Source organism: Lynx canadensis, chromosome B4 (genome assembly GCF_007474595.2).
Source record: "Lynx canadensis isolate LIC74 chromosome B4, mLynCan4.pri.v2, whole genome shotgun sequence".
Classification (NCBI taxonomy): Eukaryota; Metazoa; Chordata; class Mammalia; order Carnivora; family Felidae; genus Lynx; species Lynx canadensis.
In genome coordinates this window covers 80,265,535-80,293,502 of record NC_044309.1, presented here as the reverse complement: position 1 = coordinate 80,293,502, position 27,968 = coordinate 80,265,535, and the positions used below count along the sequence as shown (strand labels likewise).

The 27,968-nt window shown below is 53.4% G+C and overlaps 1 protein-coding gene across 2 annotated transcripts; it reads right to left on the bottom strand.

The window, feature by feature from the left end:
- Positions 1-231: 231 nt before the first annotated feature.
- Positions 232-27,734, bottom strand: PDE1B (phosphodiesterase 1B). 2 transcript variants are annotated; one of them, XM_030322822.1, is made up of 16 exons: positions 27,618-27,734; positions 27,405-27,527; positions 10,948-11,061; positions 9,413-9,595; positions 9,150-9,216; positions 8,685-8,801; positions 6,387-6,527; positions 5,873-5,973; positions 5,639-5,764; positions 5,412-5,513; positions 4,195-4,315; positions 3,812-3,893; positions 3,373-3,481; positions 2,767-2,897; positions 2,139-2,258; positions 232-1,641 (listed from the first exon to the last, which is right to left on the bottom strand). In XM_030322822.1, the coding sequence occupies exons 2-15, from the start codon at positions 27,512-27,514 to the stop codon at positions 2,155-2,157; spliced, it is 1,608 nt and encodes a 535-aa protein (XP_030178682.1). In that variant the 5' UTR covers positions 27,515-27,527; positions 27,618-27,734; the 3' UTR covers positions 232-1,641; positions 2,139-2,154. The 2 variants fall into 2 exon arrangements, with proteins under 2 accessions (XP_030178682.1, XP_030178683.1); XM_030322823.2 differs by lacking the exons at positions 27,405-27,527; positions 27,618-27,734 and adding an exon at positions 15,449-16,391 and having other exon boundaries at positions 235-1,641.
- Between the last annotated feature and the right edge of the window lie 234 nt (positions 27,735-27,968).

Below are 27,968 nucleotides of genomic sequence, written 5' to 3'. Positions count from 1 at the left end.
AGGCAAGATTCACCCTTGCTTACTGAAGCAGCACTCTGATGGAGAGAAAAAGAACCTGGGTGTAAGGTCCCACTTCTGCCATTCCTACTATGTGCTCTCAGGCAAGACCCCAGCTTACCCACCTACACATCAGATAGGGAGAACACCACCAGGATTTTCTCGAGCTTAAGGAGTCCGTGTACATGAAGATGTCCAGTGGACTTCTACCCAGTGAACACCAAACACATCCAGGCCTGGTCTCCCTTCTTTATTGATCTCTGGCTATAGCAGGGTTCTGGGAGACCCAGGGCAGGGGTGAGTCACATGCGTCTCTGCCCCACTCGGGGTGGGGTAGGAGGGACAAGTGTCAGGGTGGCAGGTCTGAGAGACCATGGATATGGACTTCACACGAACAGGGCCCACTGTACAAATGCATGGTTGGTATTTACAAGAAAGGAGGAGGGCAGTCACCTGGACTTGGACCTTTCCTGGGACAAGGCGGCTCAAGGAGCCTGAGGAGAGGAAGGGGCACAGGGCCTGGCTGGGCTGTCTTCAGGGGACACCCGGCAGCAGCCCTGAGTCCCTCCCATCTGCCTTCCACCCACCACCCTCCACTTGTCCCGGGGGAGGGGCCTCTTGGTGTCTGCAGCTGGGCAGGTGCTGGAAAGGGGAGGGAGGGGAGGGACCCTCTCTGTTAGCAGTGCAAGATTACTGGATTCTACGTCACCCTCCCCGTGCACCCTTGACCCCAACCCAGCTGGTCTCTCCTGCCTGTGCTCCTAAGATGCATCCTGAAGGTGCTTTGCTGGGGAGACCTCAAAGCACTTTACAGACATTGGTCGGATGGGAGCCTCCTGGCCCCAGGGGAGGGGAAGGAGGCAAAGGGCTCAGGACAGCCAGGGTAGGTAAGTGATAAGCCCCAAGGGCCTAGACCAATCCCAAATTCTTGAGGACCCCAGGGAAGGCCTCGTCTTTTCCCCCAGTCGACATTTCAGAATGGGAGGGAGGGAAGATTGGGATGGGGGGCGGGGGGGGGGGGGGGGAGGATGGCGCTGAAGCAGTATAGGTCTGGGGTAAAGAGGATATCCCCCCCCATTCCCAGGCCCTAGAAAGGTATCATGCCCTGAAGGAGCCCACTCCCCTCTTCACACATAGGGCTCTGAAAAACCCCAGCTTTCTATCCTATTCCAGCCCCTCCCAGGGGAGGAAAAGGGGGACCCAGACCCGCCAGCTAAGATCTGGGGGGGGCTGAGGGAACCCCCCAAAATGTATTGCTTAGAAACTTGGAGGCAAAAAGGATGGGGGAGGGCCTGGGGGCTGGCATCTCTGACCCTCCCCTCTGGGCCCTGGGAAGCCTCCGAAGCTCCCCTCCCCCAGCCTGCCATCTGGCCACGGAGGGGGTGGGGCAAGTCCAGAGGCAGGGGGATGGGCACAGTGACCATTGGGACCCTAAAGTTCCCCAGTCTTGCTGCTGGGAAATTGAAGTGTGCCCCAATGGGTGTCAGGTGGGGAGGGGCCCTTCCCCCAACCCCACAATCTCTGGCATTTGGCCTTCGGGTGGGTTGTCTGTTCCTCAACCTCCGTGCTCCCTTGGAGCAGATGGGGGAGCCGGTCCCGATGGATGGTGCTGATGACATCGAACACTTTGGACTCACTGAGGACCTGGGGAAGAGGGAGAGGTCTCAGTGCTCAGCTCTTTGCCTTATCTCCAGCCTGACTCACCTTCTCCAGGTCCCCCCACTCAGTCCCATATACAGTTGTGCCCAAACCACCTTGCACAGGGTGCCCAGCCAAGGGTGTGGTGTTGGGGATGGTTTTCGACCTCACAGAATCTTGTGCCCTGACTGGGCCCTGTTCCCGAACCCTCTCAAAGGTGCTACAGAGGCTGGCTGCTCAGGCCCTCCCTGTTCTGAGGCGCTTCCTCCTTCCTTCCTGCAGGGAGTGGACAGAGGGGGTGGGAAAAATTCCTTGCTTCCCACTCACACCCTGGCTCAGTTCTGTGTCCACTTCCTCCATTTTCCTCCCCGGGAAGAGTGAGGGAGAACTTCACATCCACTGAACCCCAGAGATGACCCTTCTAAGATGCCTTGTCGGACGCCCAGCTCTCCCTACTCCCTACAGAATCTCCAGACCCTCCCCACTCCACCACACAGGCTCACCAGGGCCAGTCCCAGACTAGTCCAGATTCCCGTTCTGGTTGTGTTCATCTTCAGCAGGGGAGGGCAGGGTGTCTTCCTCACAGGGGGACAGTTCGTCAATGGACATCTGGTTGGTGATACCTGCAGGGGACATTTAGGAAGTCAGGACCAGACCAAGAAATATTTTTCCCCAGAACCCAAGAAGCATGTAGAGAAAAGTAAAGGATTCTCATGCATCCTTCCGCCTTCAAGATGAACTATACTCAACCCATGCCAACTTAGGGAGAGCCCCTCCAGCCGTGCTAACATTCACAACCCTCAATTCACCCATAAAGGAAGAGATTTCCCAGCCAAGGCCACCAAGTTACCCAAATCTAACGGGGCGCCATTTGCAGACCACAATATGCATGGAGTCCCTCGGGTTGTGGAATATGGCTGTTCTATCTTCTCTCCTGTCCCCGTTCTAGAGTGATCCAGGCCAGTCAGCTCAACAGTCTTTCCTGGGATCTAACTTTAGTCTGATTAGCTCCATCCTGAATTCTGGGAGTCACACAAAGGGACGCTCCAGGGCTTAAGGAAAATGGTCCTGCTACTGCTCCATCAGCCACCCTCCCCACAAGGCCTCATCCCCGCTTCCAACGGTACCCACCACTTGCTGCCCGTTCCTTCCATTTCTGCTTGTTCTCCTGAATGTATTTGGTCCAGGTAGAGCGGAAGCTGACCACATCAGGGTTGGGGTCTCCCACTTCCACATCCAGAGAAGGCTGGCGCCACTGGAAGCTAAAGCAGGCCCCCCAGCTCGAGAGGTGAGACCCGGCCCACTCCAGAGCTGCCTTCACCAGCCCTCAGAGTGGAGGGGAAGGAAGACCAGGAGGAGGCTTAAGGAGACTTATCCTTCTCTCCCTTTCCCTCTGCTAGGTGCCCCCAAGTCCCTGGCCCTCTTCACTCAATTTCACCCCTCCCTCTCCACACCTTCCCTCCTACTAGAAGGAAAATAAAAACAAGATTAGCAGAGAGGCAAGAGAGACAGAGCTAATGGAAGAAACAAAAATTGGTGGAGGGGACCACAGGTGCGGGTCACACCCTTCTGCTCTCATCCTTTCACCCGTGTGTGACACACATCAGAGACTCCCAAGTTTTGAGTAGCCTGCTTCTCCGCCGGCCCCACCATGGCTGTACCTCCTCCCTGGGCTCTCTGTGAGTCCCTCTTGCCTCCCCCAGAAGCAGGAGACCCGGCTACCCCAGCATCCCTCACCTGGGCTGGTTTTTAGACTTGGAGTCGTCATCCACCAGCGGTTGGACGCTCTTCTCAGCCACATCGGTCAGCACAGAGAAGGTGGGCTCCACGATGAAGTCAATGAAGCCTGCAGGGAAGGGGGAGCAGGATAGAGAGGCCTCACCTGGAGGGCTGGGCAGAGGACGGGGGCCTGTGTGGCTGGCACCCCCTGCTGCGTGGAAAATGGGGTAACCCGGGGCTGAGGAGTTCCCAATGGGGGCAGCCTTTGGAATAATGCCTTTCTGACCCTGCCTTTGCAACCCCAGGCCTTTCACCCGGGACCCCGTGCTCTAGCACAGGCTTACTCGATAGGAAGACTGGTTTTGAGGGATGGCAACTTGGAGCAACCCTGGGCCAGGCCGAGAAGGCATCCTCTCCCCTTCCTGGTACTCTCCTCCCTATGGGAAAGGACACTCACCAATCTGGGACTGCGCCACCAGAGTGGACGTGCGATCGCACAGTGGAGAGAAGGGCAGGCCCAGCTCTGCCTCCTTGTCACCCTGGGGAGAAGACAGGGCAGGGAAAGCTGGAGGGGGTTCCTCAGACTACCAGATCCGGGGTGAGGCTGGGGGAGCTTGGGAGTTGTGGGAGAAGAGGAATTTCAGCGCCTCTGGCCTGGAAATGGATGAGACGCAAGGGAAATGCAACTACAGTTAAGCTTCTGGGAAAATGACATCTGATCCCAGGGGTTTGGGATCAAGTCAGAAGTTGCAGGTAGCTGCACAAAGATCTGGAGGTGGAGTGCGAACCTGGAGAACAAAGGGGAGAGAAGGGCAGGGGTGGGTGAAGACACCATGCTACCTGGCGGAAGAATTCCTCCATGAGGGCCTTGGTCCAGCGGCTGTGGACTGACCACTGCTTGGTTGGGTGGCTGATGTCAGCAGCGTGGAGCAGGAGAGACAGGGCCTTGGACTTGTCAATCCTGGTCAGGGCAGGTGGCAAGCGAAGGGAGACCAATCTTTTAGGATAAGGAAACCTGGACCATTCCTAACTTCCCATCACATGCATGTCCTTGGATCCTTGCGGGCAACTTCAACTGGTCTCTGAGATGACACGCATGCGCACGCACACACACAGGTACACACGCGCACGCGCACATGCTCCTATACGTATAGGAAGCAGCCCGAGTTCTTGGAACCAGAGGCCCTGGGTTCGAATCCCCACCCTACCTACCACTCCCTAGCTGTGAGACACAGAGCAAGTTACTTAAAATCTCCATATTTCACTTTCCTCAAGGCTACCTGGAAATAGTAACAGAGTCTGCCCCACAGGGTAGTTCTGAGAATTAAATGACACACAACATACAGGCATTTAGTAGAGTGTCTGGCACGTGGTAAGTGCTGAGTAGTTATTATCTATAATAACATTAGTAACAATTATTATTATTATTATTACTGTTATATTATTATTCCCCGACAATGCCACACTGCACGCTGTCCCACGCAGAGACGCCGTACGGGACACACCTTCAGGACACACACACACACAGTCTGTTCTCTCTTAAATGCATTTATAGACTCCCACCCACTTTTAAGCAACATTCAGCAATCACGGCATTTGTTCTGTGCTGTTTTTCTTTAACCTCGAATGATTCTCTCAATAGCCCTATTAGCAGAGGAACTGGCTGTAAGCCGTTGCAGGGAAGCCTGTCACTCTCACACTGCACAGAGAAGAAAGCGAGTCCAGAAAGGTTGCCTGATTTTGCCAACGTTCCAGGGAAAGGCTGTCCTGCAGGGGCTGTAACGTTCATTTCAGACTCCTGGCCCAAAGTGCTCTCCAGGACACCGACAGCCTGGGCTGTACATAAACCCAGGGCCGTTGACACACACGTGTCACACACACACACACACACACACACACACACACACAGGGCCACAGAGACAGACTCAGATACCTAGGACCAGGAGAGTTCCTACATCCAGGTAAAGACCTGGCACCCCAATTGCCCACATACGTGTCCCCATTTCACACAGCCCCCACTCTGGCCGAGTCCCGGTCACACCCCCACCAGATGTCACCTCTCCAGCTGCTGCAAGGCCGTCTTCATGCACTTCACTTGCTGGAAATGGCAGGACATGTCTGTGGCCAACACCATCTCGATGACCAGGGCCCGTAGCTCTCTGGATGGACAGAAGCAGAAAAGCGATCAGCCCCTACAGCACCCAGAGGCAGGAGGGCCAGGAAGGAGGAAGACAGGGTTGGGTGAGGGGTCTCTCCGGGACGGCCACTCCCGCCTTCGGCTCACACAAACTCATCCTTGGTGAGGTTGATGAAAATGTTCATCTCATCATCCTGCATCATTCGGAAGACAGAGCTGATGTGGTGATTCTCCAGCACGGAGCGATCATTGTACAAGATGGCACATTCTGACCTGCAAAGCCAAGGGTCATCAGGCCCAGCTCCCTATAGGTGGCGACTCCGGTGACCGCCCCCACTCCCACTTGGCCCCTCCTGCCCCTGCCACATCTGCACCCCTCACTTGGTCTGGATGTGGAAGCTGTTGGTCGTGCCTGTGTGCTCATAGTCATGGATGGCTGCAGCAAAGACGATGGCTAAGACCTCGATCTCGGACAGGCAGTGCTGGGAGAAAGGGACAGGATGAGAGGGGTCTGACCCCTGCCCTTCACTGCCCAAAGACCTCCACACCAGGCTATACCACTCAGCCCATCCCTTCCATTCATTCTTCGAGGCCAGCTCTTGGGCTAAGACGGCAGGTTTCTCAGCTCCCAGAATGGCGGAATGCCCTCCCTTACCCCACCATGCAACACTCCCACTGCATCCCAGCACACATCCCCAGCATTGCCCATGAAGTTATGGTCCACCCAGGAATTCTCTAGAATTGAGTGAAGTCCAATTTGACTTTGTAAAGACTTTGAGATACCAAAGGCAAGGAACCAAAGAGACAGAAAGGGAAATGGGAGTACAGTCTGGACTTCCCAGTTCTGCATCCGGAAGACCCTAAACCACGGAAGAATGATCTCCTGGGCACCTACCACCATCCCTGTGCGGAGCAAGAAGCAATGGACTGTCTGGGTAACATCTGCTGCATGGATCTGGTTGTGGTAAGGGTTCTTGTACTTCCCATAGCCTGTCTCCAATGCATCCAAGAAAGTCATCAAAAACACAGTGGGAATCTGCAGTGGGAAGGAGAAAATCGAGGATCTGCAGGAATGGCCCGCAGCCGAGGACTGACATCAGCAATGCCGCCTGTCCACAGGAGGCAGTGGGGCCCAGGGAGAAAGCACGAGCTCGGCAGTCAGGTGAACCTGGGCTCACACCCCACCTCCACCGCCTGCTGGCCCTGTGACCTTGGGTAAGCCACATGCCTCCGATACTTCATTGCAGAATGAAGATAATACCACCTACCTTGAATTTAATGAGATAAGTACAAGGCACTTAGTAAGTGCTCTCTAAAGAGTAGCTGTAATTATTATTATTTCCCTGGGGATTTTTAAGAAAAGAAAACTTCCCTCCTATCTTCCAACCACCCCATCCCATCCCCAATCTGAGACCATGGAGAGAGGTTCAGGGGAAAGAATAAGATGACCCTTCCAGACACACCCACCCACACACACACACTCAAGCACCGGGAGCCAGAGCTCTGTCCAGCTATTGTGAGTTGTCTCTGTATATGCCCTTGGAGCATGCCTGCCTCCTTCAAAGGCTCAAGGCTCCCAGAGGGCAGGGCTGGTGTCTGCACCAGTCTCCCTGGATCTGCTGAGGCTGTGAGGAGAGCGAGGTTCAAGACTGGGGCAGGCTTCTGTAGAGGTGAGCAATAGTGAGGAGACGTAGAAGATGCACCACTAATCAGTCAGACCCTAACATCTCCCACCCCCACCCTGGAGGGCTGTGCCCCAAATTCAGGGAATTTTAAAGGACCGTTTCCATGACAACTGCCCTTGCTTCTGCGTTGCCATGGTGTCCCTGGAGGGAAGGGAAGGGACGCAGGGGAGGGGCTGGGTGCCCAGGAAGGGAACGTGGAGCCTGACAAGGGCGGCTCCGACTGGAATCTCTGCCCTGAGTGAACACTAAAGCAGGAAGTGCCCCCCTCTCTCTAATTGCCTTGGTGCACGGTGGACTGGGGCTGGGCCAAACCCAACCTGATGCAGTTATTCTCGGGGTCCCTCAAAACCAGTCCTTCCAGGCAAGGAAGCAAAGTTTAGGAGAACCTGGCGTCTGGAGTATGTCTGAGAACCAGTTTGGAGAAACAGGAGCTGGGAAAAAGCTTAGGAAAAGGAAGACCCTGCTGTTCTCTGGCCTGGAGAAGGCAGGATTGGAAGGAAGAAAATGAGGCTGCAGAAGGACTGGCCTCAGGAAGGCACCGAGGAAAATCTCAACTGAGCATCTCAGGAAAGTTCTGGAAACCTTCTTGAGAGTTGTTGTAAAACGAGGAGTCAAGGGTCAAGGAAAGGCTCACACGCACCAAAGGCGTATAACAGTGAAGCAGAGGCAGAGGACGGTTGGACAATCTTCCAAAGCCCTCCGAGAAAGGCCCCTCCAACTAGACCCCTTTGTCCCCAGCCTGGCGCCCTCAGAACATTCATGTTTTCCTCTGCTCTAACATCTAGGCCCACCCCCACCTAAGCGCTGGCCAAATATTCCCAATGTGACCCTTCAACCCCTTTACCCTCCAACTCCAAGTGTGGTTTTTCCATATGGAAGTGGTTTTTTCCAGCCCCTATTCCCCAAAGACACTCTCCCCTGGCACAGAATCTGGAGAAGACTTTAATCCCGTATTCTTTGTGGTCAGCCAAGTTGAAGAACAAACGGAGTTCACACACCCTCCCTCCCCTCAGACAGCCCCACCCAGCCTCGCCAAGAGTTGATCCTCTCCATAAAACTCCCTGGCCAGAGACTAGAGTTGAGGGGGAAGGGAAGGAGTGGCCAGGAAACAAATGGAGAGACTCTAGTCCCAAGGGCACAGGCTGACAGCATCTGGACTCTAGGCCTCGGGTGTCCACAGGCAGGAGGCAGGGTGGCTGACACAGGGAGCTGAACCTCGGGCCAGCCTGGAGAGGACAAGTTATGAGAAAGAAGCAAAGCGGGAGAGAGCAGAACCCTAGGCTGGAAGGTTGCAGACCTAGAATCTTCTCCTCGAAAACAATAAATGAAGTCAGAAGCTCAGGATGGAGCAAGTGAAAGAGAGGCTGCACGGGTGGGCACAGGGACACTTCCCAGATGGTGAGACTGAGTGAGGGAGCCTGTGGGACCTGCTTGTTGGGAATCTTCTAGAATAGGAGTGATGGGAGCCGAGAACCCTGCCCAGGAAGAGGGGTCCGATGCTGTCCAACCTTAAAGCGGCTGATGAGGTTATGCCGAGTCAGTAACTCAAAAACAATGGTCCTCAGGGCGTGGTCATCTGCTGCCCGGTTCAAGGAGAAGACGTCAAAGCACCAGAGGTCCAGGTTCTGTGGAAACAACAGACTAGGCAGGGAGACTCCCAGGGGAGCTTCCCAGCCTCCGCAAGGGTTACAATTAGACTTCAAGGAGGACTTCCCAATGTTTACAGAGGCTTGGGAAGCAGGAAGACAAAGACGTGGTGAAGCGGGGCCTCCTTCTTCTCAACACATCTCTCAGTACAGAGGGGACAAAAACGTAGGAGTTTGCCTCTGGAGTGGGCAACATGTCGTTTTGAGGAGCATGGGAATGGCAGTTAAAAGGGAAAGCAAAAATCACCCCATGAAGAGTCGGAAAGTTCCAATGAGCATTCCATCCCCCACCCTTCTTCCTCTTTCCCAAAAACCCGGGGGGGTCACCTTGAGACAGTTGAGGACCACAGTGGAATAGGTGGGGCCCACAGAGGTATACGTTCTCCGGAACATCCTAAGGGCGAATGATGAAAAGAAGCGCAGGTAAGGAGGTTTGGGAAGTGGGGTCTGAGTGGGGCAGGCTGTGAGGCTGCGCGCTGGGCGCAGGGGGGCCACGCTGGCGGTCCGGTAGGGGCCCCGGAAGCCCTGGGTGTCTGGGGGACAGGGTCACATCTAGAGGCAGAGGGAGGCTGGGCACGGGCGGGCCTCACCGTTCCACAAAGATGCCAGCCTGCACGGCGTGCACGATGCTGCGGAACTTGGGCTTCTCCTCCGCGCGGCGGCCTTTGGCCCGGGCCTGCTGCGTGAAGGTGGAGGCCAGCCAGTCCCGCACCTCCGAAGGCACAGCATCCGACCGCAGCTCCTGCAGCTCGTCCTCCGTGTCCAAGATTTGCCTGAGGCCCCGGAGGGGGAGTCACAGAACAAAGACAGCGGGTGCTTCCACAACCTAGAGACGCTGGGTCCAGCCACACCCCACCGCTCAGCAACTCTCCTCGCTCCCTTCTCTGACCCTCCCTTGCCTTTCTCTCACTACATTTTTTTTTTAACGTTTATTTATTTTTGAGACAGGGAGAGAGGCAGAGTGCAAGCGGCGGCGGAGGGGCAGGCAGAGGGAGACGCGGGATCCGAACCGGGCTCTACGCTCCGAGCTGTCAGCACTGAGCCTGCCGCGGGGCGGGGCTCAAACTCACGAACCGAACCGGGAGATCGTGACCTGAGCCGAAGTCAGAGGCTTACCGCTTAACCGACTGAGCCACTCAGGAGTGCTCTCTCACTACATTTTTTAAATGTCCGTCTCTTTCTATCCGATGCCTCCAATAATGAAACAGCTCACTATGTGAGGTAGTGAGCCTCCCAACTCTGCAAAGTGCTCAAGCAGAAAATGGACCGGGTACCGCCTTGTCAGGGAGCCTGGAGACCGGCAGCACTGTCCAACAGAAATAAAATGCAAGCCACACATAAGTAATTTGAAATTGCTTAGTAGCCATATTAAAAAAGTAAAAAGAGGAGTGCCTGGGTGGCTCAGTCGGTTAGGTGCTGGACTTTGGCTCAGGTCACGATCCCCCAGTTCGTCAGTTCAAGCCCCACGTTGGGCTCTGTGCTGGCAGGCAGCTCAGAGCCTGGAGCCTGCTTCGGTTTCTGTGTCTCCCTCTAGGTCTGCCTCTCTCTCTCTCTCAAAAATAAACATCAAAAAAAAATTAATAAATAAAATAAAATAAAAAAGTAAAAAGAACCAGGTGAAACTCATTTTAATGATAAGGTTTCTTTAACCGAATACACCCAAAATATTAGCATTTCGATGTGAAGTCAACAAGTAGATTGAGATATTTTACAATCCTTTTTCTCACTCTTTGAAAACCAGCGTGCATTTTACATATACACACACAGCTCAATTCATACTTGAGCTCAACAGCCACCTGTGACCAGTGGCTCCCATCCTGGGCAGCACAGGTCTAGAGGGATTCCTCCCCCACCTGCCAGGCAAGAAGGTTAGGACCACATGAGCTTCAAGGTCCCTTCCAGCTCGGAAGGTCTTCTCTCCTTGGTACCTGTGTCTGTCTCTACCTCTGTTACTCCCTATCTGTTCCTCTGCTTCTTTACCTCCATGACATCTCTATCTACAGTTCTGCTCTCCCATCCTGCTCCGGCCCTGGCACGTGTCTCTGTCACCAGCTTTCTGTCTTACTCCCAACCCTGGATCACTGTGCCTGTCTGGGATCTTCCTGTGTGTGCAGCTCTCTCTCACCGTGTCTCGTCTATATAGACGGCCTCCAGGAGAGAAGCTGTGTACTCCAGGTTTTTCTTCAGTTCCTCGATGTTCACTTCCCCATTCTCCAACTGCTTCACCATGTAGCGCAGCCTGTGGGGGGTGGGTACGCAGAGCCCGGTCAGACGCTGCTGCTACCTTGTCGTGGTAACACAACACCCTCTGATGGGGTGCATGTTACAGACCCGGCCTCAGTCTTCCACAGATCATTACTCTTTCTAACAGTAAGTATCATAGCTAGTGTCTCTCATCCCAGGCTATTGCCACTGCCTATATTAAATTTATCTACCCCCAAAGTTTCATCCTGGGCTTTTTTCTGGCCCCACCATCCCCACCTATCTCTGACTTCTCAACACCTCCCTTCAGTCACTGTTTCCTGAAAACTCTGGCTCAGACTGCCCCGGGCGCAGCACCATTAGGCAGGTACAAGCCCCTGGGGCAATGTTTTGGGGATGATCTGTTTCGTAGCCTGGATAACCAAGAGCTGAGATTGCCAATTTCCCCCAGAAGAGTGAGCTGTGGGGTCAACAGCAAGCAAAAGAGCCCCCGAGATTCTTCCATTATGTCCTTTGGTCATGGCAGGGAGGGGGGTACATGTCCACAACCCCTCCGTCCCTGTCAGGGATGGCGAAGACACAGAACAAAGACCAATCTGAATGCTTTCGCCTGGCCTCACTCCATCCAGGCAGAGCTAATGGATTATGATTCCTGAATCCATCAACCCGGACAAAGCAGGATTAACCCCTGCCTCCCCAATGCTGTGCCAAAGAGAAGCATTGGCAATGTGTGACTGTGCCCATCCCCAACCTCTGCCCCACAGCAGCTTCCCCCAGAGCCAGAGTGGTGGGAGTGAGGACATGGGTCTCACTTACGGGATGCTTTGCCTGAAGGTACAATCCCTCATCTTTTGCACCCACGAGTGCTGGGGGTCAGTGATTAAGTGGGAGACTTCTTAGAAGTCCAGCGAGTCCAGCCCAGGCAGCCACAAAGCCAACAAAACTCTGACTTTAGATGGTGATTTTAAAGAAAGCAAAGAAACATTCCCCTCTCACTCTTTCCCCCAGCTCTGCCCTGCCTCGCCTAAAACCAAGGTCGGGGGGTGAAATGGTGGCCATGACACTTCCGCACTGAGAGGGGCTTCAGAAACCCAAGGTCACCCTATGAGTCAGGAAGGAGAAAAGAATGAGTCAGGGACCAGAGGCTGAAATTAGCATCAATTCCCAGGGATGCCGGGGAGGGAGAACAATGGTACTCCTGAACAGAAGCGGCTCCAGAATCCTGGGGTCTCAGCAGCTTTGGAAAGGGGGTGCCCGAAATAGCCAGCCACAGGGAGAGTCACAGGCCAACTCTCACCTCAGGAGCCAGCAGTCCTGATGAAGACAGAATGCAAATGGGGCAGAAGGGAAAGGGGGAAAGGGAGGAAGAAAACAGTTGAGGACGATGCGGCAGCTTCCTCGGAGGATGATCTTCAAACCCCACTTCTGACCTTCCTGCTGCATGTGCAAATGGCAGGAAAGAAGCCAGCTTCAGTAAAGCTGCTGCCCCAGCTAGGGCTTCATTAGGGAGGTGGGATAGAGGCTAGTCAACATAAAAGGCTTTCCAGCCAATGAGCTGGGAAGGGGGACTGAGCCAGCCTCTCCCAGACTGCTAACCCAGAGATCGCAGAACAAAGAGGTTCGCTCCGCCTCTGGGCCTTTGGAGCCCAGGCACAAGCCAGGGCTTCCCTTTCCTGGTCAGTCCCTGTGGCCAGGGACCCTCAAATCTGGGGACACACAACCCAAGAAGAAAGAAAAGCCTCTGGTCTCATCTCTCTCCCGGATTCCCGCCCCAGCCCTCATCTTCCACTTTGGTCAGCCGTTTTTAAAACCCAAAACTAAACTCACCAAAGTTCTTCCACTTCCCTTCTCGACCCACCTCTTGAAACATCCCAGCACAGGCTCCCAAAGTGAACAGCCAAGCCCACGCGTGTTCATTTGCATGTATTCGCATAATCGTTAGCAGTGCCACCAGCTCTACATTTTAAAAAGTGATTTCTCCCACATTATCTCATATTATCTTCACAATGGGCCTAGAGGGAGGGAGGGAGTTGGGAGGAAATCGCTACCCCTATTTCCGAGGCAGAAACCTGAGGCTGAGTGCTGGGAGGCAGGAATCCTGGATTCAAATCTATCACCTCTTGGCTCTGAGCCCTTGGGCAAGTCACTGACTAATTCTCAATCAGGAGCTATCAAAATGTGGCCTGCAGACCACTGGCATCAGAATCACCTGGGCTACTTGTGAAAAACTGAGATTCTAGGTCCCCCTGCACACCTACTGACCCAGGATTTCTGAGGTCATGGTCCAAGGATCTGCAAACATGTTTAACAAACACCCAGGATGGTTCTCCTGCACACAGAAGTTTGAGAACCTTTCTTTTAGAGCCTCTTTTCCTTCATCTGTAAAACAGTGAAGATAATGATAAACCACCTGTGAAGGGCTGTCAACAAGAGGACTAAATGAAATAATGTGTGCGAAGGGCCTGACACACAAATGATGGGTTTCTATAAACGTGATGTGAATCGGAATGAACTGACCAGCATCACGCGCTGGCCCCACCCCAACCAGCTCACCCACCGTTGCCTTTGAATCCAACAAGCACCTGCCTTCTCCATCCCAAGTCCGGGTGGAGAAGGGTGAGTCTAGTTTGGATGGAGGCTGGTGATTAGGAAGCCCCCTAACAGGGGAAATGGGGCAGTGAACATGGCCATGATCTCTCCTTCATAGTGACAAACCTCTCGTGGGCCACACAATCACCTAATGAGGGAGGTTAAGTGACTGGCCCAAGGTCACACAACTTGTCAATCTCAGTCAGGCGGGCAAGCCCACGACTCACACTACTGGAGCCTAGCTGTGCCCCGCACACCAAAGGTGTTGGGCAGAAGGAGCTCCAGCATGTAACTTGCGTGGAGAGAGGCTGGAACCCATTTCATCATGGCTCCTCAGTGCGCCACCAGGAAGTGCTCGTGTCTGTCGGCCCATAGCAGCCTGTAAGCACCTTAGCGACACTAACAGTGACTTTGCTTATTCTGCTGCTATACCCAGCGCAGCACCCAGTACGTGCTCAGTGAATGTTCGTTCAATAAACAAAAGGGAGAGGGGGCAGAGGAATCAGGTGCGGAGTTATCTGCCAGAGCTCACAATGGAGATCTCTGAGGCAGGGCTTCTGAAACTCTAATGGAGAGCCTGCAGAGAAGAATGAAGTTGTGGCTGGCTTTAACACACCTTCCCTCCAAGTTCCTCCTGCCTCCCCCTCTAGATCTTGCTCTTTTATAGCTTCTGGTGAAATCTGAACCTGACATGATCCAGACACCAGAAGGAACGGGGAGGGAGGGAGAGAAAGATTAAAGAATACATTTGACAAATGGGGAGTCCAAGAAGGGGACCTGGACTCGGGCAGCTAGAAGGCTCCAGGTGCTGGACGTCACCCTCCTGAAGTCCTCTATCTCTCCCACACCACCCTTCCAGCCTGGCAGTGGCCTCTCTGGTTCTAAAGTCCTTCCGGGCTGCGGAGTTAGGATCTCCCCAGACCTGCCCACAGCCCTCACTTCAGCATTCTGCAGGAAGTCCCACTTCTCCACCTATGGCAGTATCATTCCACCCCCTCTGGTTCGGTCCTCAGAGAGTCCAGGAAAGGGTCCCTTTCCCTGCACAACAGGATGCTCATCCCTGTCCAGTCCTCATCCCGGCCTAAGGAAAACTGGAAGCTTCCCCAGCAATCCTTCCACCTCCACCCCTAGCCCTGTTTCACCACACCCGCTTCTTTCTCCTTTCCCTTCAGCCCCTGCACCCCAGGAAAAGTCTCAGACCCTGACCCCTGGGAAGCCCCAGTCTCTCCCAGCTCTAGGCAGCTGAAAGGGAAGGCTCAGGGCAGTAACAATCCCAACACCCCAGAAGAGCTCAGCTTCCCCAGCACTTCATTTCTTTGGATCATCATGGCTGATGATCTGGCCCTTTCCAAAGCCCCCTGTATTACTTCCAGCAACCACACTCCTAAAAAAATCACTGTGAGTGGGCGCTTAGGACAGGACTGCCTCAGGTCAAAGGGCTAGGAGTTGGGAGAAGAATCCTATTTCCCTCTGGGGTTCTTAAGACCAGATGAGGAGATTTCAGAGGACTGTGAGGTCCTAAGGATGCTGGGGTGAGGAGAGAAAGGGGGGGGGGGGGGCACTGCTAAGTCACCTGCCACCGTTAATAGGAAGCAAAAGAAAGGAAGAAGGAAAGAAACAAAGAAAAGGGAGATGGAAATGGAAGGAGAATAAGGCGAAGGGTAAGATAGATGGTGTAAAAGGTGGAGAAGGCCACACACACACACACACCCCACATATGGGGGCCATCAAGTCTTGATCCCTCCCCCTCCACCAAAGTACTAGTGGTGGACCCACAGCAACCTGTCCTCCTTCTCCTCCTCCCCCCCTCTCCCCTTCTCAGCCCTGGTGCCTACCTGAGGATGGGGACCTGGAGGTGGCTCCTTTGCACAGGAACAGGGTTTGCCATGGGAATCAAAGTGTCCTACTTCAGAGTTATCAAAATGCCGCCCCCAGGGCCCCAGGGCCCCTGAGGGGAATGACTCCCTCTTGGGCCCAACTTCCTCCTCCAGGTCTCGGCAGAACTGAGCGACTGACCAGAGAGAACTTTGGGGAGGGGAACAGGAGGGGCCTGACGGGAGGAAGAAGGGAGTGATGAGACAGAGAAGCAGCCCACAGCAACTGGGTGAGAGGCCACGGGAAAAGTTTCACATCTGAATCAGACCGAAAACAAGAATCTGTTCTCAGAAGAATCCCAGAAAGGACAGAAATAGCACAGTCCAGCCCCTTGTTCTGAGGAGGTGGGGCTCCTCTTTGGGGAGAAGGGGTTAGCAGAAGGCTTAAGGGTACAGGGCCAGGGACCCACCCTGAACCTGTTGTGGAGAGGAAGTCCGCCCGTGGGAGGGGAAGGGACCCTGCAAGGGCCCCCTGGAGGGGCTAAGGCAGATTCAGCTCCCTCCCAGGGTCTTCCTCAGGGGCCATTCTTCAAAATGAGCTTTAACCCACCTGAAAGGACAGAAGCAAGACAGCATGAGAAGCAGAAACTACAGGGGAGGGGCTTATGGAAGCCAGGAATCAGGGGAATCCTCACCCAGAGACCCGCTCAAGGGGGAGGGAAGGCCCCGCCCAAGCAGTGAATGAAAGTCGGGAGGACTTGCTCATAGAAACGAAGAGGTTGGGCAAGTTACTTTCCCACTCCCAGCCCCCTCCCCCACCCCCCACCGTGGTCTCATCTAGAAAACGCGTACTGGGGGATAACTGTGAATGAACTGGGGAGAGGCCAGTCCAGCCCAGAGGGATAAGAGAATTGATGGGACGGCCTAGGACGGGCCTGGGACCAGGCACCCCTCCTACCCCCCCCACCCCTTCCGCCTCCAGGCTTTGCTCTCGCTCAGGTTGGGGGGCAGAAGCCGGCCTCTGCGGCGCGAAGTGGACGTGCGCGTACAGCCCCAGCCCGCCTCCCGATTGGCTGTGAGGTGACGTCACCGATACAAGCGCACCGGGGCCGCGATTGGTCAGCTGAGGGGCCGGGCGGGGCCAAGGAGGAGAGCCCCGGGTGAAGACAAACGCATCCAGGGAAGAGTCCCGCGCGACTGCCTTCTCCTTAATCCAGGGTTTAGAGCTGGGGATAATGTGGAGATGAGGAAAGGGGACTAGTGGGGATGAGTATGACAGGAGAAAGGGAAAAGAGAAGAAACAGACCAAGAGCTAGGATTTTATGACGGGAAGTCTTCCCCCCGCCAGCTCTATCCCCAAAAAGCGGAGAGAAATTAAAATACCTTGTCACTGTGCCAAAGCCTTGAAGGATTATAAACAAATGAAGTTTGGGAACCTGCTGTTTCTCAGCCTCACTGAGCACTGGGACAAGTGGAAGTGGGCTTCAACAGCAACAGAGGAATGGAGGTTAAATATCTACAAGTTGTTTCCTGGCGTACGTCCCGGTAGCCATGAAGCGGGGCTGCTGCAGATTTTGGAAGAAAGGAAACCCTCTCGGGCCCATCTCATTCTCTCTGCTCTCCCAACACACACACACACACACACACACACACACACACACACACACACACACACTGGTGAGTGTTTTTTAGAGAAAAAAAGGACTAGACCCAAAGTCAGAGACCCAGAACTTGACACCCAGGGGATGAGGGACAAGTCACTGGCCTGGCCTGTGGACATGCTTGCTTGGAGGGACATGGATGGGCTAGGAGTGGAGGAAGGTGGTAGCCAGCTGCACACAGCCTGGAAAACCAACAAACACCAAGCCAGGGCAGCTCCCCCACCCCCCACCCCCAACTCCAGGCCCTGCCATGTCAAGTACACACGAACCTCAACCCTCCCACAGAAAGGTGCAGGTTTCTTTCCCTCTGCTCTCTTGTTCAGTAAAACCAAAGCTGGTGGGACAAGTGACTGCTTACCACCTCACCCCACATACATACATGCTGCATCATCCCAGCATGTATCCCATACCTGCTCATCCCAGCCTGGTATTATTATTAACTTCCTAATAAGGAAGGATATTGGCCAACCACCACCCCTTCCTGGGGAGAACAATTTCACACATATCCACTCACCTACGCATCTACAGACACCCCACACTTCTGTCTGAGCTAACGAGACTTCCCTGCGTGGAAGGCAGGGCATAGATAGGATGACCCCAGCAGCGTCCAGCATGGGCTTTCCTTTAGTCCTTAAATTTAGTTTAAAAATAGCAAGGAGCACAAGCATAACGCCTCCCTCCCAGGATTTTTCCCAGCATTCCCCACCTGCACTGAATAGGAGTTGGGACAGGGGGTAAACCAAGAACTGGAAACCCTGCCTCTGGTCAGAGGAGTGTAAGAGAGGGGGTGGGGATGGGGGAGTGGATGAGAGCAGGGGTGGAGGTGGGGAGGGTTAGGGAAGGGATTAACTGGCTGATGTCAGGGCTCCAAAATCTCAGAAATTGAAAGAGCCAAAGAAATCACCTACATCCAATGGAAAGAGGACATGAATTAAAATCAGAAGACTTTTGCCTAGACTTTGTCACCATGTATGACCTTGGGCAGGACACTCTGAGGTCTTTTCGTTGTCTGTAAAATGGGGAAGTAATATGTGCTTCACAGAATTCACACAAGGATCAAATGAGATCACATGAGAGCACCTTGCAAACTATAAAGTGATACATGAAGGTCACAGATTATTCCTTAGCCCAGAGCTTTATTTAGTTAGTTATTTGTTCAGCAAATATTCACTGGGAGTCCTCCATGAACAAAGCCTCCTATGCTCACCCTTGTACCCAGCCGCCTGGTGTGGAAAAGCCCCAGTCACCCTGCCACCACCACTCCAGATGTTTAGGGCTTCTCCCTGGCTCCTGAGTCCACAGGGGCCAGGAGGCAGTCAGAAGCAGAAAGTGGCGAAAATGCAGAGCGCTCCAGCAACCAAGAACAACCAGATCTCTACCTTCCCCAAGCACTGCTGCTCCCCTTACTCCCCTGGCTTCCCCCATTGCTATACAAGCAGCCTCAGTTCTGGCAGCTGGCTGGGCACGGTGGCGGCGGGGGTGGCTCTAGGGATAAAAATAGCCCCCCTGGTGGCAGAGCTGGGGTGCCATCCTGGGAGGCGGTGGGCCTCAGGTTGACATGGCAGCGGTAGTAAGAGATCTCTAGGCACTGGACGGAGGAGCTGGGTGGAGGGAGGGTGATGGAGGGCAGCAGGGAGTGGGAGAAGAACAGAAACCAAGAGAGTGCAGGGAGAGGAGGAGGAGGAGGAGCAGGGGGGACTAAGGGGGCAGGGAGGGAAAGAAGAGAGATTTGAAAGATGCTGAAGAAGAGGGTCTGGGGAAACACTGAAGCAGAGGTAAAGGGGCTGGCCCCAATCCATGCTGTGTCTGAAAGTACTCCTCCTCTGCCTCCTGACCAGAAGCCGTTTCTAACAGGTGTTCCTAGCAAAAGCCCAGAACAGCTCAGATCAGATGAGGAAGAGGGTAACCAAACAGCTTGAGCCTCAGCCCAGACCAATAAGACCCCAGATATCCCGGCTCCCAGCCCAGCCCAGCCCGCAAATGAGTCACCTCTCCCTGAGGCTTCAGCCCTTCAGAGAAGGAGGAACTGGGAGGGGTGGGCAATAGAGTCCAAGGAAGGCTAGCTAATGAGCGAGGAGGCTCCCAGGACCCAATCCTTAAGATCTCTCTCTCTCTCTCTCTCTCTGCCTCACTTGTCCCTCCCTCCCTGCATTGTTTAATTCTGCTCATTAACCACCTCCATGTGGACCACCCCACCAGCCCTCCAAACCACATCCCAGCAGATGTTCCAGCAGATGCCCTGTGTCCAGGGGGCCTAGCAGATGTTGAAGGCGGCCTGGGATGGGAAAGTGAGCTGGAAGCTTGGAAAGGGACTGACTGCAGGTGTATACTCCAGCATGGCACAAAACTGTGGACTAGCGAGATTGGAGCCTAGTCCCAGCCCTGCCCCCCAACCTTACCAACCATCTCTAGGCATCACTTTCATCCGCTGAACATTTTTTAAAATTTTTTAATGTTTATTTATTTTTGAGAGAGAGAGAGCACAAGCAGAGGAGGGGCAGAGAAAGAGAGAGAGAGAGACAGAATCTGAAGCAGGCTCCAGGCTCTGAGCTGTCAGCACTTGCGGAACTATGAGATCATGACCTGAGGCAAAGTCCGAGCTTAACAGACTGAGCCACCCAGGCGCTCCCTCCTCTGAACATTTTATGATTCTCAGATTCAGTGCCTGGGTTGGAGGCACTCAGGAAACAAGATGCCTGGGTCTCGATTCCCTGGTTCAAGTTCATCCTTTCTGAGTAGCTCACCGCTTCCCCAACTCATCCCTACCCTGATGTAAAAGGAGGGTGATGGTTTTCTTCTTTATCACAGGAATGTCACATTCTAACCTCCATGAACTTTCCAGGAAGTTCTCCTGTGTATCTCTGTTTATTCCATCTTGCTGCAATCAAAACAACAGTCAATCTTCTGGGCATTTCAAGAAGGAACAGAAAGGAAGAGAACAACCAGGACACAGAAGTCTTTAGGGTGAGTCTGGTACAATCTGATTTATAATATTTCTTCAAGACTGGAATTTCTAAAGCTACTGTTTGGTAGATATGGTCCGTGTTTAGGGAGCTTGGCAACACTGTTGGGATGTGTGCTCACTCAGCTCAGGCCCCAAGAAGTTTCCAAACAAGGTGGGCCTATAGGAGAGAGCCAATCACATTAGATGTGGAAGAGCTGATAAACAGGGGAGCAGGGAAGCCAAGGAACAGGAAGGAAAGGGACGTTTCTCTAGCCCTCAGGTCTTGCCTGCCAAAAAAATCACTAAGCCCCCCGGAAGCTGAGCTCCCTTCCCAAAACTAAATGGTGCCAACAGCAGCTGGCAGCCTAATCACGCCACTGCAGCCACAGTAATTATTTGCAAATCTGACTTGTCTTTGCAGCTATGGAATCTGCTGACCAAGGACCCAGGCTGTATCCAACAGCACCACCTGAAGCACCCCCTTTCTCGCTCTTCTCCCAGCCCCCTCCCCCCCCCCCCCGGTCACTCCCTGGATATACCCTACCCTTTTCCCACCAAGCCTGCTTCTCCACCAAAACCTCATCACGGCTCCCTCAGTGGACTCCTGCCAGGTCTAAGATGCTGAAGTCGAATCCTAACCTGGTGTTTCCTTCTCAGACTCACACAAATGCAGCAGGAGCTGAGGGGAGAGAAGCCACTGCAGGATAAAGGGGGGCGGAGGGGTGGATATTCAGGACAAAGGGGCAAAAGCACCTGCATTAGGGACCTCTCGGCATTGAATGGACAACAATGTTTTTTTCCCTTCACGTTTTTTTCCCTTCGCCCCCACTAAATAGCCCCAGGATGCTCTCCCAGTTCCCGGGGACCATTAAGTCTTCCTCTCTAGTGGAGGGTCTCATTATCTAACAACTTCCCATCTCTTGGGTGTCTCCCCTGCACCCCACCTGCTGCCCTGGTTTTGTCCCTTTTTCTCAGTCCTGAAGAGGGTTGGAAAATAGCTACTCAACTTCCGTACCTGAGAAAATCAGCCCCCTGAGATCCAAAGGCAATTACTTGGCTTCCTCCCCAGGGAGGCTGGGAGGATGAGGTCACTGAGAAGGCAAAAGAAAGGCGGTGCAGAAGGTGCAGAATACAGCCGTTGAGGCTGGACTCCTAACGTGGTCCCAAAGGGCGCCTGCAGCAAACTCACCCTGCACTATCACCACCACTCCTGGGGGCAGGGAGAGTGAAGAGGAGGGGGAGGCCCCAGGGATGGCCTGACCCCTGGCCAAGGTGAGAAAGGGGTAGGAGAATTGAGGGCCAGAGAAGCCAGGTCAAAGGGAATAGGAAGAGAGGAAGTGGGACAAGAGAGAAGAGCAAAACGCACCCCAGCAGAGAAAAACAGGAACAAAGGAGGGAAGGGACAGAGGAAAGGATGCAAGAAAAATAAAAGAGGAGGAAAGCAGAGGGAGCAGAGGAGCCAGAAACAAATCCTCGATGATTCCTTTAAAGACTCACAAGAGAGGGAAAGATCTGTTTCAAGGTCCCCTGCTCCTCCATCCCACTCAGATGGGAGCGGCCAAAAGAAAAAAGAGGGGAAGATAGGAAACAGCTAGTCACTTCATTGACTTCAGGGGCTCCCTGGACAGCAGGCGGGTAGAAAGGGGTCTAGAGAAGTCTAGGCTTCTCTCCTGCTGGGTCTCTCACCTGGCCTTCCAGTACCGGTACATCACACCTGACCATCCTCCCCTTCCTCCTGGCAAATGCAATCTCCACTGTAGAATTTCCTCTCTCGGTCTTTCCAACTGGCCTCCTGGGGCCTCTGGGCAAACAAAGTGATATTTGGGTTCTGAGAGACTTTAGAGATTCTCTAGTATAGGATGTGGCATACCTGATCATATCACTCCCAACAAGACCTAGAAATTTAGGATAAATGCCAGAGAAGAGTTTCTCCAATGCTCCCAGAACTGGCCAGTGGCAGTCCCTGGGCTCCCCACACCCACCATGTCTTAGAACTACAACTGGCCCATCCACTTCTAGCTTGACCCACTGGGAAAAGGGGTGATGGGAGTTAAGTCCTTCTCTTTTCTTTTGACTTCGGTGTCCCACATCCTTTGTAAGACAGCCAGCCTGCAACCCCACTCAGTCTTCTACTGTCTAAGCTCAGGCACCTGTCTCAACCCTCCAGACAACCATTCATCAAGACTTCCAAATCATGTCCCAGACACCGGGACTTCAACCCATTAAGTAATTCATATTCTTGCTTCTTGAATCTTTAGCTTTCCCCCCCATCCAAGCCAACGGTCACCCATTCATTCCCCCTGCCTCTTCACACAGCAAGCTCTGCAATGCTGAAAGAACTCCAGACTTTGCCATCTACAAACCTTCACGTGGATGGTATCAAATGAAGAACTGAGATCAGAGGGACTACGTGTGACTTCAAGGTCATGCAGCTACTAACTGGCGGCATGGGCACATGAACTCCAACTCAAGTCTCCCACCATTCCCTATGTTCTTCCACCACCACCACTCGGCCATGCTCGTTCTCTCCAGCCACCCGCTCCGACCAGAGGTTTGTGAAGTTCTTCCTTTGGTCTAAATTGATGTCCTCCCTCCCTGCACCTCCCTTTCCCTTACTGCAAGAGTTTTTCACCTTCTACCATCGAGATGCCTCACTCAAGACACAGCTGATGAAGGAAATGGAAAGACGGGAGGTATTGGTGAGACAAGGGGCTAGAAAACCCAGGGAGGAGAGATTCCCTTTGCCATGGTTGGAAATAAAAGAGGGACTTGGGCTGATCTGAGGAGGGAGGCACTAAAACTCATCCCTGCCAGGGCCTGGGAGAAATGGGGCTTTTTCTCCAGAGATCCAGGGAGCCACAGTTTATCTTGCAATCTTCACAGCAGCCCCACAGCCATACGCAGAAAAAGGAGAACGGCTGCACAGCTTTCAAAAACAGTAAGAGCCACTGAAGATCACTCTGTGGGTCACATACAAAATGAGGACACAAGGGGGGATAAATCAATCAGTGAGGCACCCAGTCCAGTCCCTCAGCTTCCTCCGACTGCCCTTTTCATCTCCCCGGTATTGTAAAAAAAAAAAAAAAAAAAAAAGTTAGTGTATCGCAGACACATACACAAGATCACACATACTTAGTATCCCATTACCTACATGCCCACGCGCATACACATATACACATACACACACACACACACACACACACACACACTCATCATCATCATCATCATCATCATCATCATCATCTCATTCATACATAGGACAATTTCGGGTATTCAGGGAAGTGCATGCCTTCCCGACATATTTATTATCACAAATGCCATTTATAAATATGAAAACAAAGAGGCATCCTCATGGAGGTCTGACTCCACAAGCTGCCCCCCCACACACAACCTTCACCCAGACACATATGTACCCATGTCAGGCATTACAGTTTTATCCTCATACATCTCATCCACACACCCAAATAACGTTTCTGTATCCTCTCTGCAACTCCTTCAGTTCCAGGCTCCGTCCTGTGGTCCTCAAACCCCACGCCTTTCAAACATCGCCTTCTCAAAACACAACACCATCTCCTTTTCCTCCATCCCTATTTCCTGCTACCCCACCCCCCTCCACCCACACGCAGGAACACACGCACCACAGAATCAGAGACAGAACTGGGCCCCGTGACATGTACACATATACTCATTAATTCATTTGTTCATTCCTTTTATTTAACGGCATTTATTGAGTGCCTATTATGTTTCAGGTACCACACCAGACTCTGATGAAACAAAGAAGACCAAAACTAATGCCCAGCTGGGTCCTTGTTCCAGCTCAGCCGTAATGACCTTGAACCACAGCTTAGGACATAGCACCTAGATCTGGGGAGTCCTGAGTCCATGTGAAGAAAGAAGAGGAAGGGATTGTGTTTATACTATCCCAAAGGAAAAGGGAAGTTCTGTCTGTAAAATTCCAGGAGAAACTGGGACAGACAGAAGAAAGTGATGCTTGTACTATCCTGGGAGAAAGAGAAAGAATTCATTTCTATGCTTTTCTTGGTGTCTAGGCCCCCTCAGAGGAAAAGTTTAGGCAGAAACTGGAGTGGCAGACCTTTACCACTTGGATGGATGTAGCAAAATGAGGAACAGGGTGCCTTATCCCCTCTCCACTGCACTTTACTCCAGATTACAAACTCCATAGGAGCAGGGACCGTCTACTTTGTTCACTAGTATATCCCAGCCTCCAGCACGTCACCTGACCCTCAGGAGGCACTCAATTAATAGTTGTTGAATGAATGAATGAGCTAAGGATGGCAAGCCAACCAATCTCTGTTCACAGATTTTCTTGATTCACAAAATACACAGAAAACCTCCTTCTACTGACCCTACCCTACACTCCTCAAGGCCCTCTCATCTCAGAGAAGGGTAGGCAGTCCAGTCAAATCCTTCACTCAGGGTTAGAGATACTCACCCTGCTCGACCCATCATCTCCAGACTGTCCATCCCAGCCTCTCTTGTGCCTCCCCTCACGGGTCTGCGCTGTTAGGAAAATTTTCCTGCCAGGTAGAGGTGAAATCCCATAGCTAGAGACACTTCAGCTCATAGCTTCCAGATTTTAAGTTAATCTTTGGCAGAGTCCTACCGTGGGGAACAGGAGTCCTGGATGCCCTTCCCAAGAAGAAACTGCCCTGCACAATGAGATTCATTGATGGGCTTTGTATGGGCTTTGTAACCCAAGGCAAAAACACCAGACCCAGCCTCCCTGAATGGAGGACTCCCTCTAGATGTCCTATATTAGAAATTTAAAGGATATGGGGCACCACCTGGGTGGCTCAGTCGGTGGTTGAGGGTTTGGAGTGACTTCAGCTCAGGTCATGATCTCACAGTTCACGAGTTCGAGCCCCGCATTGGACTCTATGCTGACAGCTCAGAGCCTGGAGCCTGCTTTGGATTCTGTGTCTCCCTCTCTCTCTGCCCTTCCCCTGCTCGCTCGCTCTCTCTCTCTCTCTCTCTCTCTCTCTCTCTCTCTCTCTCTCAAAAACAAATAAACATTAAATAATTTTTTAAAAAAGAAACTGAAAGGACAGTTGGGGGGCTGGGGGGGTAGGATATGTTGTGTAGAGGAATCAAGGCCTTTATACATATGTCTTCATTTCTATTCAGAACCCACTCATGGGATAATCATGTCCATCCCCCTCTTTCCACATTCAAGCCTCCCCAATATTCAAACAGGGCCAAATCCAATAAGCCATCAACTCGGGATCTACCTTGATATCAAAATCTTTCTCTGCTCTGAGAAAGGGAGATCAAGAATCTATTCCTGGTGACTGATAATATGAAAACGGGGCTTTTCTGGATAAGTTATGACATGCAGCTAGCACTCTTAAGAACCAGACTGCTGACAGGAGTGAAGACCAGAATAATTCAATCAATAAGACTAGCGATCCCTGTCCACCATGATCTCCCATAAGGACATCTCAGCTAATGCAGTCTGTAGGGGCAGCTGCTTCTATTCCCTTCTTTCCCTGGGCTTCAGTGCCTCCTCTGGGGATCCTCTTCTCTCACCAGTGAGCACTTCTCATAGTCAAGGAAGAAAGAGCAATTTTCTTCCAGGAAAGACTTTGGGTTAGAAAGGTGTGGGAGACAGTGAACAGGTAAAACCCACTCTCTTGCAGGTCTCATTCATTACCTGGAAAGGAGGCAAGGAAAGTATATGATGAGCTATAAGCACTATGGGGAAGCCGTCCTGGGACACCTTGAATTCTCTAATGTATGAACCATGAGGTCCCTTCTTTGCCTTTCCACCACTTCCTTACCTGCCCACCCCCACCCCAACCCTGGCTTAGTCACCATTAACAGAGCACCGTCTTCTGTCAAGAATCACCCAGTGCTCCTCCCAACAAAAATCAATTCAATCCGGTTTTCCATTTCTTCATCCCAGAACTCATTCCAAGGCTGCGCTTCATAGAGCCCAGCAAATTGCATTGGCTGGAGGCAGCAAAGGAGAGGAACTGAGAAGCACATTTGGATGCCAAGCCTTGTTGCCCACTGTGCCTCAGTTCTCCCTAAGCCCTCTCCGAGCAGCTACAGTATAAATCAGACAGACCCACCCAATATCAAGGGGTCATCTTATTACCATAGATATAGTATTTTAAAGACAAAGCAATCACTAGCATCCATCCATCTCCTACCACCATCTCTCCCGCTGCCAGAACCCAGTAAATGGAAAGCTTCAGTGCTCACTATTGAGAATAATGGGGAGGAACTGGGTTTCAGGGCTATGGTTCCCGCATTTCCTCACCAAACATCTCCAGCCTTTTTCCTGGGACCATTGGGAGTCACATCAGGGAGAAGGACACCTTCCCTTGTTCTCTGATTAAGAATCAACAGACTGCGGAGATTACCCGATGGCGTCTGACTGCGAGATAAACATGGTGCATGGTCTGTCTTGGACCCAATCCTCTCCTCCTCTGAGGAACAGAAAGAAAAGTTGCTTCCCTCCCCTGGGACCGGAGTATGGGACACCTGAGTCCCTTGTTTCCCTGTTTATCCATCCTCCCCCATGCCCTTCTCCTGCAACAACAAGAAAAGATGCCTAAATGTGCTTGGAGATCCTTGGGAGATCATATAGCAACAAAAAGGTTTTGACAGTTACCTTATCCCTGTCAATCAATTTTTCTTCACCACCACCACCACCACCACCACCACCACCACCACCACCACCGGGGGCTCCCAGGTAGGGGCTCCACCCCCCTCTTCCAGATCCCAGCTGGGTCCCCCATCATTACTGTGCACAGTGGATTTCCAGGCCCCAAGAGAAATGAGGGGCTCAGGTACGGGGCGCCCCCCATCCCACCCCCTGAAAGATGCAGGAGGCTGAAATCACCAATCCCAATGGAGACCCATATGACCCACAGGTTGGCACAAGTATCCCCATGCACTAGATCTGCAGCTGTGTGCCATCACTCTACACACATCTGTGTGTCCCACGGACCCTCATGCACACACATGTGTTCTCACATCTGCACGACCCTGCACACGGATACGTGTGAGTCAGCCTGGCACCTCCCGAAAGCTGCCCGTCTGCAGCCCTGCCACACGGCGCATCCCGTGCCGCCTCTCCGCGCTGCGTGTGTCCCCCGGGGGGTCCACCGGCACGGGAGCGTCGTTAGCTTTGCAACTCCTAAACCCTCTCCAACCGGCCGACTTGCTCCGCACATGCCTTTTGCACATGTGGCCTGGCTCTGCGCGTCAGGGCCGCTTATTTCCTCGCACCTGCCAACATGTGTGCCGGAGGGAATCCACCAGCCCGGCTCCAGCTACCCACCCACCCCCACCCCCTTCCGGGCTCCCTAAGATCCCTTCCCCCTACGCCCGGCCGGGGACTCACAGCGAGCGAAGCTTAATCCACATCTTCTTGCTGGGGGCTGACTTCAGCTCCAGGGGTGACGGGCAATCCGACTCCAGCATCTCGGGAGGGCTGCGGGGGGACAGCTCCATGCTCAGCCTCAATCTATGGAACCGAGGGAGGAGACGGCACCGCGGCTCAGCCTCAGCCCCAAGCCGGGAGAGCCCCTCACCGCCCGCCCCAACCACTTCCCACCTGCGGCTGGCGCCGACCAGCCAGGCCGGGATCTCCGGGCTCGGCCCAAGCTGGCGGAGCTGCAGTTCCTGCGGCTCCTGCTCTCGCGCTGTCCAGCCGAGCTCTGGCTCCCAGTCCGAGCCCTCCGCGCCGCCGCCGCCGCCGCCGCCGCCGCCGCCGCCGCCGCCGCCGCCGGGGCCGCCTCCTCTGCTCTCTCCTCCTCCCCCGGCCGGCCCCCCTCCCTGCGCGCCCTCCCTCCTCGGCCTGCCGGCTCGTCTCTCACTCCGCGCAGCCCCTCCTCCCCCTCCCCGAGGAGCGCGGGGGAGCCGGGGGCACACGCAGACACAGGCGCCGAGGGCGAGCGCACGCACC